This window comes from Catharus ustulatus, chromosome 2, assembly GCF_009819885.2.
Source record: "Catharus ustulatus isolate bCatUst1 chromosome 2, bCatUst1.pri.v2, whole genome shotgun sequence".
NCBI lineage: Eukaryota > Metazoa > Chordata > Aves > Passeriformes > Turdidae > Catharus > Catharus ustulatus.
Window position 1 is genome coordinate 32062606 of NC_046222.1, and position 14308 is coordinate 32076913.

General features: G+C 42.7%; 1 protein-coding gene across 1 annotated transcript in view; it reads right to left on the reverse strand.

Annotated features, from left to right (window-relative positions):
- The window catches only part of GUCY2F (guanylate cyclase 2F, retinal), a 40818-nt gene extending 34167 nt beyond the window's left edge, over positions 1-6651 (reverse strand). Inside the window, exons 1-3 of the mRNA XM_033087044.1 lie at positions 5859-6651; positions 4643-4944; positions 1910-2264 (exon numbers count right to left, since the gene is read on the reverse strand). Of these exons, the coding sequence (XP_032942935.1) occupies positions 1910-2264; positions 4643-4944; positions 5859-6651 (1450 nt within the window). The remainder of the gene's footprint in view (positions 1-1909; positions 2265-4642; positions 4945-5858) is intronic.
- Positions 6652-14308: the final 7657 nt, after the last annotated feature.

Sequence of the window (14308 nt, forward strand, 5' to 3'; positions counted from 1 at the left end):
TGTGCATTTTTTTCCAGAAAACCCTGAACTTGATCAGGGCAGTCATTCCCACCTTCTTAACCACATCTACGTTTTTTTCCTGGGTAACTGTGCTCTCTGACTGTGTATGATATTTACAGACTTAATATCAACATAACAGGGGAGTCCTGCAGCCTGCAACCCAAAGTCTGGAGTCAACTCCTGCAGACTGAAGGGTTTGAGGTACGGCTATGGGGGAATTTAGGTTTGGACCATCAGCCAGAGGATGCATTTGTGAGTCTGCAGGAGCTGAGGCTGAGATCTGATAACAGGCTTGGAGCCTAATTACGAGGTGCATAAGAGCAGCACCAGGCCATTTCTGATGTCCATGTCCCAGCAGTGCTGGTTGTGGGTAGAGGTGCCTGCAAAGACAATTCTCCTGCATGTGTTACTCTACCAGTGACTGGCAGTGTCTGCAGTGTGTGTGTGTGTGTCTGTGTGTGTGTCTGTGTCCTGGGAACACCAGCTCAGCCCTGCTCCTGGTGAACCTGGAGTTAGGAAGCACAGCAGCCTGACAACTTCACATCCAACAACCCTCCAAGCCTAACTTCATACAAAAGCTAGAGTAAGGCTTGTTTAATTCTAACCATAAAGTCCATTCCCCAAATTCTAGAAATCATAATAAATTACTGTTAATTGACAGATGCCTGGAGATTTATGCTTTTGTAAAGGTATGAACATAAAATCTGATCTCTCTAAAAATCAGTGGGATTTTTCCATAGACTGCAATGAGATGATAAATTGCTACATTGTTCCTAGAGGCAGTGCAAAATTAGATATATGATAGTATAATACTTTTCTATTGCTTGCCAGTTGCTATAAGATCAGTGCATCTCCAGTTTTCATAGAGTGACACTGATTTATGTGTCAGCTCAGTTATGGCTAAGCTGAGGAGAATGGTTTTCTCAGCTACTGAATGCAATATTCCATAGATGTGGTTAATTTCATCTGTTTAAATCATATCCTGGAGCAATAGGTGTAAATGCTTAGTATTATAAGTAAATATGTCAAGAGGAGGTTGAGTACCCTACCCTGCGACGTTGGCTTCCCTGTGAACTTTAAAACTGCACCACAGTTGCCTCAAATTAAGAACAATAGGTAAACTCTGTGCCCAGTCTGACAAACCTAAGAAGTAGTACAGATATCTCTGTCCCCAGGCCTTTGATTACTCCCTCTGTTATCTACAATAACTCAAATTATTTTTGAGTAATGATTATAATTTTTTCTTGATGAGGTGAGCTCTGATGGTCCTTCCCTCCTCATTGCTTCCTGGATAAAGAAGCAGGGGTTAACAGGTAGGATGCTGGGAGCATCTGCTCTTGGGTAGCTCGCTTAGGCTGTCTTCAAGGCAAATCGTCTTAGAGTTCTGTCCCCCAGAAGGGCAGAAACACAGTGCTGGGTGGAGCCTCTGTTATACAATGGTTACTATTAATAGTGGCAGGTGGTGAGTGTTAGACACAGAAAAACCTTTCAAGCACATAACAGTGGTAACAACCTTACTGGCCCAGGAGAGTAGTGGGATTAATGGCTCTGGAATTGTTGAAAAAAAATTGTGTAGATGTGATATTTAGTGGTAGACCTGGTAGTGCTAAGTTAAGGGTTGGATGATCCTAGAGGTCTTTTCCAACCGTAATGATTCTATTATTCTATGACCTAACAAACAGTAAGAGAGTATTGTGGATAGCTGGTGTTAACTCTGCACAGGATTCCCATTACAAACAGCATGATGACTGGGCATTTTTATATTAGATTCTTGAATTTAGACTTTTCTGGTTGGGGAGTTCTAATTTAAAGGGGTAACCACTTGGAGTGAGAGAAAAGGTGAAAGAAATGAGAAGCATGAACTCAATGCCGTTTCACCCTATTTTTGGTTCTTTTTTTTCTTTCTTACCTTCAGTGCAGAGAACATCTGGATCAAACCAACAGCTGGAGTCTGGTTTGGGTGGAATTTCATTGGGAAAGTGGATGGCCTGGCCTAGAGACAGTACAGAGCCTGAAGACATGTCCAGCAGGTGGGTTGGGAAAAGCTGGTTCCCATGACCATCTGTGTCGAGTATCACATAGTTGTTCAGCCCCTTCCCACGGCCATCTGTCTCTACCTGGTGACTAAATCCAGGGAAGCTGAAGTTTTTTGTGTGCTCAGCTATGTCGGCTCCTGAGGCTCTGACTCCTTTCCTCCGTGCACTGTCCATAGCCATTGCCATGAAATAAATGGCATCATAGATTGTTCCAAAGAGTGGAGAAACCTAAAAACACAGGAGAAATTGAGGATGAACTGCTCCTAACCTTCAGTGTGAGATTGGTAGCAAAAATATTTTCCCCCTGGCTAAGTTGTGAACTTAAATACTGAGACACCAGAACATTAAGACTCACAGAGTAATGGGTTTGAAGGTTAGTTTGAAGGTAGACCCAATACATGCATGGCTTTGAATATCTGTCTTTTCTTATCGTGGATTCCCAAAATGCAATTTCAAAATACAGTAATTTCATGAATAAAAGCCGCAGCAATTAGACAAAAATTTTGGTGGAAACCCGGAAGTGCGGCTAATATTTGGGTGCGGCTAATTTATGAACAAAAATGTGATAGCTGCCCTTACCTAGTATCATACCAGTCCAGTCCCAAGTTGAAACAGTTTGAAATCCATGGTTTCCCGTTGTTCCAATGATGAACCAATCAGAGAACAGTTTATTGCCTGCCTGTGGATGGCGGCGTTCCTGAGGGGCGGGGGTTGTTATCGGGGTGAGTTACCTCGGCGAGTTACCTCGGCAGTTCGATAAAAGTGTGTGATATTTCTCTGTAGTTTTTAAAGTGTTTTCAGTCTTGTGCAGCTGCGGGGCTGGCTGGGCTCGCAGGGAGAAGGCTGGGGGAGCCTCTTGCCCCGCAGGGAGAGGGATGAAGCGGGCAATCGGCTTGCAGGGAGAGGGTTGGGGGAGCCGCTCAGCCCACAGGGAGAGGGCTAGAGCAGCCGCTCGGCCCGCGGGGCTGCGAAGGCTACAGCGGCCGCTCCTGTGCCAGTACGGAGATGTGGCTCCACTCGGAGCTCTGCTGCCTGCCCGCGCGGCTGAGCGGCTGTTTAAAGGCAACGCGGATCCATTGGGAATGCTCGCAAAATGACCACACTATTGTTCCTGTCTTTTTCAGCTTGTAAATAAAGGGTGTGTCTTTTTTCACTTGGAAACAATGTTTCCGAGGTCGGCAGTAAGCCAGTAAGCCCCGGCGATCCCGCGATTGTGTTACTAAATGACAACTTTGTGAAAGTTCGCAGCGAACTAAAGTGCGGTTAATATTTCGGGTGCGGCTTATTTATTGACAAAGACATCAGTGTTGCCAACACACCAGATATGCGGCTTATACTCCGTGCAGCTTGTATTCGTGAATTTACTGTATTTTTAAAACCACACAAAATTGTATTATGATGGGAAAAGCCAAGATTCTGAGCCTGATATTTGGCTGAAATTTATCACAAATTTATCCTGCCTCAAAACATCACATCTACAAATAGGAGATCAAAGTCAGAGGCTCCATACCAAGACAGGAAAAGTCTCATGCCCAAAGGATAGGTTTTCTCTCTCACAATATTATTTTTCCTAAAGATGCAAAAATCCCACAGCAGAGCCACAGTAAACTTGTTCTGTGAGGTAACAGAGCCTTTTCTGTTTGCATTGCTCCCTTCCATGCCAGACCTGATTTAGGAGCCTTTAACACAAATGGTGACTTTTGCAATCACGTGATCATTCAAAGCTGGTGGGTGAAGAGATATTATAGCCACAGACCTGTGAGAAAAAGGAGGAGTGCTCTTGGGAGCCACAGAATCTGACATTTGTGGGATTAATTGATCAGGTGTAGATATCTGCAGTGAAGAGCCTGACACTCAATTCAGTTAACTTGGGCTCTCATTAAAGTGAAGGGAAAGAAATTAGTGCTTTCAAGACATGATTCATCTCCTTATAAAGTAGATCCATGCAGATCTGATAAATTATGCCTTAAAAGTACTTGTAATTTTTTAAATGTCATAGGGAGATATGAACTATAGCTCAGCTGAATCCTGTATCTCTTCACCAATATAAGATTTTCCAATTCTTGTAAATGTCCTCAAGGTAAAAACTGATTTGGTTTTTAATAGGCTATCAGTGACTTTTAGATAATCGTGCCAACAAAGAATAACTCTGACTATAGTGCTAAGAAGAATGCAACAACAGTAGTCTTAAACATTTCACTCTAGAAGCATCCAGTATTTCTTTAGTCTGCCTCATCCCCTCAAATTCTCAGTCACATGGACATCTTTTTCATTGCCTACAAACTCCATGGAATTCATCCACCTTAAGAGATAGCTCTTCAATTCAAGTCCATTGCAGCTAGCACAGAGCAAAGCAAATCTGAGAGCCTCAAACGCAACCCCTTTCTCTTGAATTCCCATCATGGTCCTACAGTTGAACCAAGTGAGTTACATTGCCAGACATCTGGGAAATGTGAGCTTTGCAGATGAAAATTGAAATTCCTCTGTATTTTTCTCAAAATGAAAGTGTGCAGGCTGGATTGACTCTTCCCTACTTTTTCTGTAACTATTGCTCATGTTTCCTATTGACAGGTCTCCCAGAAAAGCCCAAGAGAAAGAGTGTTTACCTGTGTGGCTTCCAAATCCCTGATTATTTCACCACTTTCTTTAGCTTCCCTGAATGCATCGTAGAAAGTCCTTTCTCCAGACTCCAGTGTGATGGTCAGCACAGCATCATAAGCTTCCTGGAGCTTGCTGTCATTATCAAAGACACTGAATGAGTTGTTTTGGTAAGGGAGACTGTAGAGCAAGGTGTCATATGGAATAAAGATGTATCTTCCATCTGCTAGTCCCATTTCCAGAGCTTTTGTGAGTAAGGCAGCCTGTTCCTGCCCTCCGATGAGAACAGAATGCATGCACAGGAGTATAACTGGAATGCAAGGACAGTGGAGAGTGTTAGTAATCTGTCTGGGGTTTTCAACACAAAATAGCTCTTTCCTCCCCAATAAAAGTGCTGTCTGGACTACTTTATCAGGTCAGGTTCTGATGTTCTGTGCTGAGGAAACAGAGAGTCACCCCTATTTTGTTCAATCTCTAGAGGTCTGTAACACCCAATAAAGGAGGCTGTGAGTATTAACCATTTCTGGAGCTGTAAAGAAGGAATGGAGAGAAGGTTTTACAGAAGTGAGGCACAGTCAAAACAATGGGCAGCTGTGGCCATTGCTGTCATCTAATGAGACTTGAACTTTCCCCGTGTGTGCCTGAGCTGGCAGACACCCCACAGCTGTAAGCAGTGCCTACCCAGCCTCCACATGCTCGCCCTGCCACCAAATATACAGATTTTAGGTTGGACAGTGTTGTGTTTAAACATCTCATCCATGCCTGACTGTCCCAAAGTCTGTGCCTTCTCCTGCAAAATGCCATGGGGCCAATGTCTGATAGGGAGATCTGAAATACAGGACACAGTATCAAAGCAATATTTTTTATATTGATATTGATTTTTGATATTCCACAATACAAGTTACCATTAACATAAAACCTTCCTATAAACTCCTCTTTTCACAAGCCAAGTACAGAGAACCATCTATGAAATATTATTTTTTTCAGACAAGCTGGACCCAATCTTTCAGGTTGTAGTAGACTATTTTGGTCTATATTCATCATATACAAAATGCGCAGCATTCTATTATGTGAAGCACTGTCTACTTAAGATCAGAGATAAAATTCTTCTTGACTTAAATCACCAAGTTTTCATTCTCTGAAGTATGTCCATTGGGCAACAATGCAGTCCTGCCCTGGAGGAAAAACTTTTTTTTTAAAAGGAAAGAGACTCAAAGCACTTACTTTTAATGTTTTTAACTTCTTTAATCTTGTTCCAAGTGTCCTCAATGCCTTTTTCTCCCTTATGCACAGATGTAACAATGCCTACAGGTAGCCCGTGGTTCCTGAGCACAGTTGCTGACTCCTTAGCTGTGTACATCCAAATATCCTCACTGGATGCAATGATGCCAACATGAGCCCATTTAAAATATTTCATTATTGTAAGCAAAATTTGGATTGGAGAGGGCAGGGTTCTTGCAAATGCGTTATGGCGGATGGTGGAATCCAGCTTATAATTGATGCACGTCCATGAGAAGATAGCTTTATTCCAGTTTGCCCCTAAATGTGCAGCCACCTCACAGAAGCCAGGGTTTAGAGGGCCTATAAAAGCTGAGGAAAGCTTTCTGAAATCAACAAATCTAACCAGAGCTCTTGGTGTCTCACATTCTTCTTGCAGGATCACATAATCCAGCCGGTGGCCAAGATCTAGTGAAGGGTCTCTGCTTATTCGTCCCACAGCTAACCTGGCAGCCACATGGGGAAAGGCTTTGAAAAAGAAGGGGTCACAGTTCCAGGGTCCAAGCAGCCCAATTTTAAAGACAGAGCAATGTGCTGGGGAACAAAGTAGGACTATTCCAAAGAGCAGCCACCAGAGAGCCTGGAAAAATGTCTTGAATGAATTTCCCATGTTAAAGTGATGCACTCTGGTGTGCCTCAACAGCACGCAGAAGAAGCTGTTAGGACACCACAGGAGAAATGACATTGTTTTACTGGTGGGCAGATCTGCACCAAGTTCTTCAGGAAGCCAGGCAAGCATTACCGGATGCTGGAAGGAAAGTAGATTACGTTTGCCTTTCACCAAATGTATTTGTTCCGTGCACGTGGGTACAGCTGAGTCAGCCCAAGCTTCACAGCAGCTCTCAAGTCTTTGAGGAGCCAGATCCACACAGAGACACGTGGACATGCACCACACAAGCCACCTCACCACACAGAAAAGTGTCCAACCAGTCTCAGACGTGACACAACTCTTAAATGTACACTTATATAAACATTTTAATATGCTTTGCAATATACTCTGTAACCAGGCAGTGAAGAGTGAGTCTGCTTTGTTTGCAGCAGTAAGTACAACCTATGGATAGATAGATTGTGCTTCTGGCTCCTAAGAAAGATAGTTTCAAAGTCATGCAGACAAACACCCATATAAGAAAATTAAAAGGTGCAATGCACTAGGCCACAGCTTCCCTCAAAATCCTGAGTGGGTTGTGAATACTAATCAGAGCCCATACAAAGACAAAAACACACACACATATGGACACATATATTCATATACTTAGGGATATGTATGTATGTGCATGCAATTTTAAAATATTCTGGAAGTTTCTCAAGGACAACTCAGAGTCTCTTAAATCTGGCAAATTGAAAGGTGGATAAACAGATAATCAGAAAATGAGGGAAAAGGAGTATTATGATTTGAATTTAGATAAAGAACTGCTAAATAACTATCAGGTCAAAAGCTTTGTGTACTCTCTTGGTTTCAAATATTCTTGGTTAAATACTAGGAGCCATAGGGTTGTTTGGGTTTCTTTTGAATGACAATCTCCCCCTTCACAGCCAAGCACAGAAATAGCAAAGCCATAGCAAGCTCCCCTCCACCTGCAGTGTCACCCCATGGCTCAGAACACTTTGCTGATCCCAGCAAGTTTGTGCTCTAAAAATAGCAGACCATTTACTCCAGCTTACCTGCTCATTACTGGGAAAGTATTTTTATCCTGGATGCTCGGGCACCAGGACACGCAGCACAGAGCACTGCCGTGCAGCATGTGCTGTAAATGCACCTGCAGCTCCTCTCCCTGGAGAGACCTCCAGAACGACCTGCAGCAGAGCAGCCTGGCTCCAGTGTCAGTGGCTGTCCTTGGGTGTGGGTACCACCATGAGGATCGGTGATGCACAGTCAGCTTCCCCAGCTCTGGTGCCCACCTCCTTCAAATTCTTGCGTGCACAGGCCATTCCAGCTGGGGGTGCTCTGGGAGCCTCTGTGCCTTGTCAAAAGCTTCCTGTGTCCCTTTCGGCGAGGGCCATTCCTCTCCTGAGGGTTTCACAGCTTGGGCTGCCACCTCCCAAGCCCTCAGATCCTTGAAGGTCTTGCCGAGGGCCAAGTCTGCCTCAGACTGGACTGTCTCAGTACAGATGGTACTCCAATCTAACCCAGTAGTTGTAGGGATGGCATCTTAAAGCTCTGCCCTGGGATTAGTGGGATTTAGCTCCTGCGATCAGCCCCTGCAGAACAGCTCATTAAATCTCTCTGTACCACAGCAGAGATGGCTCCTCTTCTTGAGCTATTTAGATTTGGGGGTTTGCAGAATATTTGAGTTTTGGCTTTACATTCTGCTGATGTGTCATGTTTCCCTTTTCCCTTTTTTTTTTTTGTACCCATCACGACATACACAGAGCTTTTCACACTTGAAACAAAGTCTTCTAGGGGGTTGGACTATATAACCTTTAAAGGTTTCTTCCAGTACAAGCTATTCCATTATTTAATGATTCTTGGGTATCTCTCTGGGTCCTGCATATACCTCCCTAGAGCTGAGCCCTCCAATAAACCATTCCCAGGCACCTTCCCCCAGGACAGGACAATACAATTATCATCCTAGAAAAGCTTCAAATGTCTCCATGCCTGTCCTAGCTAGGAAGCCCCTTGCAATAATTTAGCTGCAGTCAGAGGCCCAGCATTTGTGGTCCGGAGGGAGTAATTTGTAATTCAACCTTTTAGCAGTATTAACTTCAACTACATCATATAAATTATACACATCTCATTGGCATGAGTTCAGGGGCAGCTCCTCATGACTAATGATTGAGGGAAGCCGCAGAGTCTTTCAGATGCAGTGCGGAGAGCAGCTCTCTCTGTTAATTTCATTCATTTGCTCCCATTCATTCATTTCCTCGCACAGTCCAGATCCAGGGAGGTTCCTGGGCATGTGTTTCACTGAAGGCTGTTACAGCTCAAGATAGTTATCAGGGATTATAAAATAGCTTTGTATTTGGAAAGAGCCTAAGACACACTCTTATATCAAGTCTGAACTCAGAACACTGCTTTGTATGCAACCAGTGCATTAGGTTTTGACACCAGACTTTACTCAAAAAATAACATTAAGTTTCTTCAGTTGGGAGTCTTTTTTTAAAATTTGAACTTGTAAGTTTGATTTATCCGCATACAGATATAACTATATCTCTATCCACATGTCATATGCTCAGTGCTGTCTCATTTCTTTCTGTATCAGCAATGGGGCTGCACAGTTTAATTCCACTTCAGGTCAGCAGACTCAAAGTCTCCAGGAGAAGCTGCAGAACTCCAGTGACTCAATTCTAGAGGATGTTTGTTTATAGCATTCAAATCCCAGCAATGAAAGATTAAAAAAAAATCTCAGCAGTCTATTCATTAGCATAATTACTCTGCCCTTAACAATCCATACCTTGCCATAGCAAAGTGTTTGGGTTTTTTTTCCATAGCAAAGTGGCTTTATCGCTGTCTTCATTTTCTTCTCCTTTTGTGTGTGGATGTAACAACCCTCCTTCCATTAGGTAATAACTGTCAGTAATCCTCCACAGGAAAAGCTGGTTATCCCAAATGGTTCCAGCCCATCTCTCCCATGCTCAGGGTATCCAAGAGTAGGGATAACACTCCTACTTCTGCAAAACAAGCTCAGGTCCTGACACTGCCTGATGGATTTCACTAATAAACAAACAAGGTAAATCAAACAGCTGAGGCAAAAACTCACAACTATTTATGTAACCCATCTGGCTGAAATAAACATTGAAGTTTGACACCCTGCCTATATCTCCAAACCTTGCTTTCTTTCCTCACATCTACAGCTTATCATTACTGCCACAACCACACTAGAAAGCACAGATTTCTTTGCAATGTTGTGTTATTTGCATATCATCAGATAAATTCCCAACACTCTTCGATGCTCACTGAAATGTGTAAGTGACATATTTCCCATGGGATAGTAAGCCACAGCCATATTGCTTTGCTTTTAATTTTTAGAGCAGGAGAGGGTGCTCTAATCTCTCAGTCTGACCTCCCTCATCAGCCTGGCCAAGCAGCCTCCCAGGAGCTGCTGCTGCTCTGAGCTCTTCCAGCATCCTGGATACAAAATGTGTTTTGTAATTAATTATACCAGAGGGCGCCACTGAATAAAGCTGATTTCTCTGGAAAATCTCTGCTGTCAGCAGAGAGAGGCAGGGAAAAGGCTTGATTCATGTTCTGCTCTCCCTGAAGAAAAGTCTCATATCCCAACTGATTATAGAGAAAATTGAGGGAGAGCAGTACAGCAAAACTCACATTAGACTTCCTTCACATCCTCAGAGCCCTAATTAAAAACTACAACCTTGGAGGATCTACCGGGTTCCTACATCTATTATTCCAAGAGCTAATTACCCTCAACATTAAAAATACCCACTTCACATCTAGGGTGTCTGGCTTCAGCTTCCTGCAACTGGCTCTCACTCTGCCTTTGCCTGAGAAAAAAAATAAACCAGGAAGCACAATAAATATCACCTCCCTGTAGACATTTGCAGACCATCATTAGCTCACATCCTAGTCATTCTCTGGGCAAAATAAATAAACAGCTCATTAAGACTTTTGCCATAGTGCATGCTTTTAGGATTCCATCCTTGCAATGCTCTTTTAACATTCATTTTTAATTTTCTTTATTTGGCTAAATTAAAAACAGTATCAATTAGTAAGCCTCACTCCTTAGTGCTGAATATGGGAGTAATGGCATCCTTTATCACCTATTCGATTTTCCTCTGCTTTAATTTTATGGCTTGGATGAACATAGTTGCAGAACCACTGACTTTAAGCCCTTCTCTGCTCTCCTTAGTGCAAACATCTGCCTTGGAAGTGTGGTATAAATTTTTTTTCCCAAATGTTTACAAACCCATCTGGTTTAGTAGGTGCTTTTCAAATATTTCCATTTAATCAGAGGTCTAGACCAATTTGCAAGTTATATGAATAATGTTTTTTCTCTCTCTTCCAGGTAATATGGTAGATATGTTGAACAGCCCTGGGGGATAAAATCACATTCCAGAGGTTCCACTATAAAACACTTACAAAGGAGAGTCCTCATCTACTATTTTATGTTAAAATAGCAATTAATATTTTTTATTTTTTCTATGATGCAGACACACTGACTATGTAACACAAATTTTCTCTTCAATATCACCTTTCAGTAGGATGACAGTTTGCAGGTATTTAGGAAGACAGCATCACCATTTGACTTTACATGCCAGAGTTGTGACTTAATCACAAAAGTTATATAAAGTCTGACAGACAAGATTTATTTTCAGTACAGCTTCATGATCTGGCATTAGTAAACATTCATCCTTTCATTCTTTAGAAGTTCCTCTCCACTTTGTCCTTTCCATGATATCGAATTTGCATGATTTCAACCCAAGCTGAGCTCACGTTCTTGACTCTGCAGCAGAGGAAGTATCTGATATCCCATGGGTTTTAGTGGGACTGGAATTTTTGGGAAGAATTGTCCTGCTGTGGCATATTATCCTGCCCACAAGATGTAGTCAAGCATTTGGAAACCCTTTTTCTCCAGATTATCTGGTTTGCATCAGAACACCAACAGGTCATCCCTGAGTCCTGCAGAGTCAAGTTCAAGTGAGTCCACTTCTTTCCCAAAATGGCTAGATTTACTTGATTTTCTTGGAAACAGATTTTGTAGCCTGTGAAATTTGATGACTCTGGCACTGGCATTAGTGGAATATGTGATGATGCAGGTTTAGATAGTCAATATTAGAGCTGGCAGGAAAGAGTCTCATAACACTGGATGAGATATTTATACATGTATTTATTTAGGCATCAAAACCTGTGTGTTTGTCAGCCTTGTTTCCAAAAGCTCATACAGCAATACAGAGAGTAACACTCCTCTTCCCGGGGACATTTTCCAAACTTCTTAGAATACAGCTATGATTCAGCCTAAGAAGTGGCTACAGTTCTTAATCTTGTTTTACATTAGGCTTAGTCAGGCTGGCCTTTTAATGAGCAAGTTAAAGCCATCTACTGAAGGAGATGTCTTCCTATGGGCAGGCAGATGCTCAGCCATTTCCAGGAGAGCAGAGCCCCATCACAAATAATGGTGACTTGGGCAAACATCACTCCAAATGTCCCTTCATCCCCTCTTTTTCCCCCCTTTATACACTGAGCATGATGTCACACCATCTCGAACATCCCTTTGGCCAGTTGGGGTCACCTGTGCATCCTGTGTCTCCTCCCACCCTCCTGGGCACCCCCAGTTTCTCCAGAAGCATGGCAGTGTGAAAAGCAGAAAATACTTTGGCTCTGTGCAAGCCCTGCTCAGCAGTAATAAAAACATTATCAACTCTGTGTTCAGCACAAATTCAAAACACAGCCTCATAACAGCCTCTGGGAAGAAAGTTAACTCCACCCCAGCCAAAATCAGCACACTCAGTGACAACTGCAATTTCATTGGTGGCCTCAACAGAAAACCTCAGGGGAACAGCAAACCCATACAGCACTTGCAGAGTTCAGGAAGCTTGTCATTCCTCGGATACTTAAAAAGTAAATGGCTTAAATAAAGCATGGCAAAAAATAATAGTAAAAAAGAAATCCCAAAGTTGAACAAAACAAAACAAAACAAGAATATTACCATAAATCTTCCGGCAGACAAAGAATGATGGGTTTTGGCCAAACTTGCGCAGTGAATGATAACAAGACTTCCAAATGCGTCAATGGACTCATGGATTGCTGACGTTTTGCATGATGTCTTAACCTATGCTATGTTGTAAACTCTCCCATAACCACCTAATGTCACTGGAGTATTTGTCAGATCCTGACTGATCTGATAACTGGCATTTATCCCTAAAATAAAGCCAGAAAATGACACTGAGTTGCATTTCCTTTGCATGAAGGCTTTACAAACTGCATAGAGGAAATTATACCAGAACATTTTCTATCCCAATAGGTCTTTCCCAGCCTCTGGCATCTTTGGCAGCTTGAATAAAATAGCCGGTTTTACAATCTTATCTAAATATCTGACCGTTAAAATGTCTGCTGGATAGACTTTAAATTGGATACAGAACAACAGCACAGGCCACCCTGTATTGGTATTACACCTTCCTCCTTACCTATCAGAAAATTTGTTCTCTGTTATCACAATACCCAGATGCCTAGCCATAACTAGGAGCTACAGAAATACAGAAAACCCATAAATCAATGAATTAATTGATTAATTACTATGGAGCATGAGCTAGGTGTGAACTTCCCTGGGGAGATGGAGGTCTCAACAGGCAGCAGCCTCCAGCAACCAGATGTCTTAATCTCTTCTACTTTATCTATCTATATCTATATCTATATCTATATCTATATCTATATCTATATCTACATATACATATGTATCTTCAGTTATGTATGGTCATGGAATCACAGAGTAGTTTGAGTTGGAAGGGACCTTCAAGACCATCTAGTTCCAAGTCCCCTGCCATGGGCAGAGACACCTTCAAGTAGATCAGGTTGCTCAAAGCCCCATCCAGCCTGGCTTTGAACACTTTCACAGCTTCTCTGGGCAACCCCTGCCAGTACCTCACCACCCTCACAAGGGAAAACTGTCTTAGCAATACCTAATCTCACCCTGCACTGCATCAGTTTGAAGCCATTCCTGCTTGTCCTGTCACTCCATGTCCTTGTCAGAAGTCCCTCTCCAGCTCTCTTGTAGCCCTCTTATGTACTCGAAGGGGCTCTAAGGGACGCCCAGAGCCATCCCTTCTCCAGGCTGAACAACTCCAGTTTTCTCATATTGTCTCCATAGTGGAGGTGCTCCAGCCCTCTGAGCACCTTCATGGCCTCCTCTGGACTTGCTCCAACAGGTCTACATTCTCCTTATGTGAGTATATATCCTCTGGGCTGCACTTGCAGTGTCTGACAGCAGCTTTGAATTGCATTGTGGCAGGAGAGTCACCATCTTTCTGCACCCTAGCTCTGTTGACTCCCTCCAAAGCCCTCTCCCATGAAAAGCCTATACTCTGTCCCAGCCTTTCCACTAATCCCCTCTTGTATCCTCAGGGTTGGAGCAGTGCCTGCTCAATTTGCTGGAATGTAACTGGCTTTATTTCAGACTGACAGAAAAGCTAATCTGAAGGATTACTGGCATTTTTTAAAACTGTATTTAAGACTTTCTGACAACCTTCCCTCTCTAAAGGAAATATTTTCGTAATTTCCAGAGTCTGGAAAAAGCTTAATGTACCTGGTTTCAGAGCACACCTACTTTTTTTTTTTTTTTAGTGGCTATTAATTGTCATTTATAAAGGCAACCCTTGACATGACTATTTCCAGAGGACATTCAAACCCCATGGGGAGTTGCAGATGGTTATTTTGTAGTGCTGCTCAAACTCGGTTAACCCATCGAGAGCAACACATCTGTTAAAAAAATGCTTTAGCTCTTTAG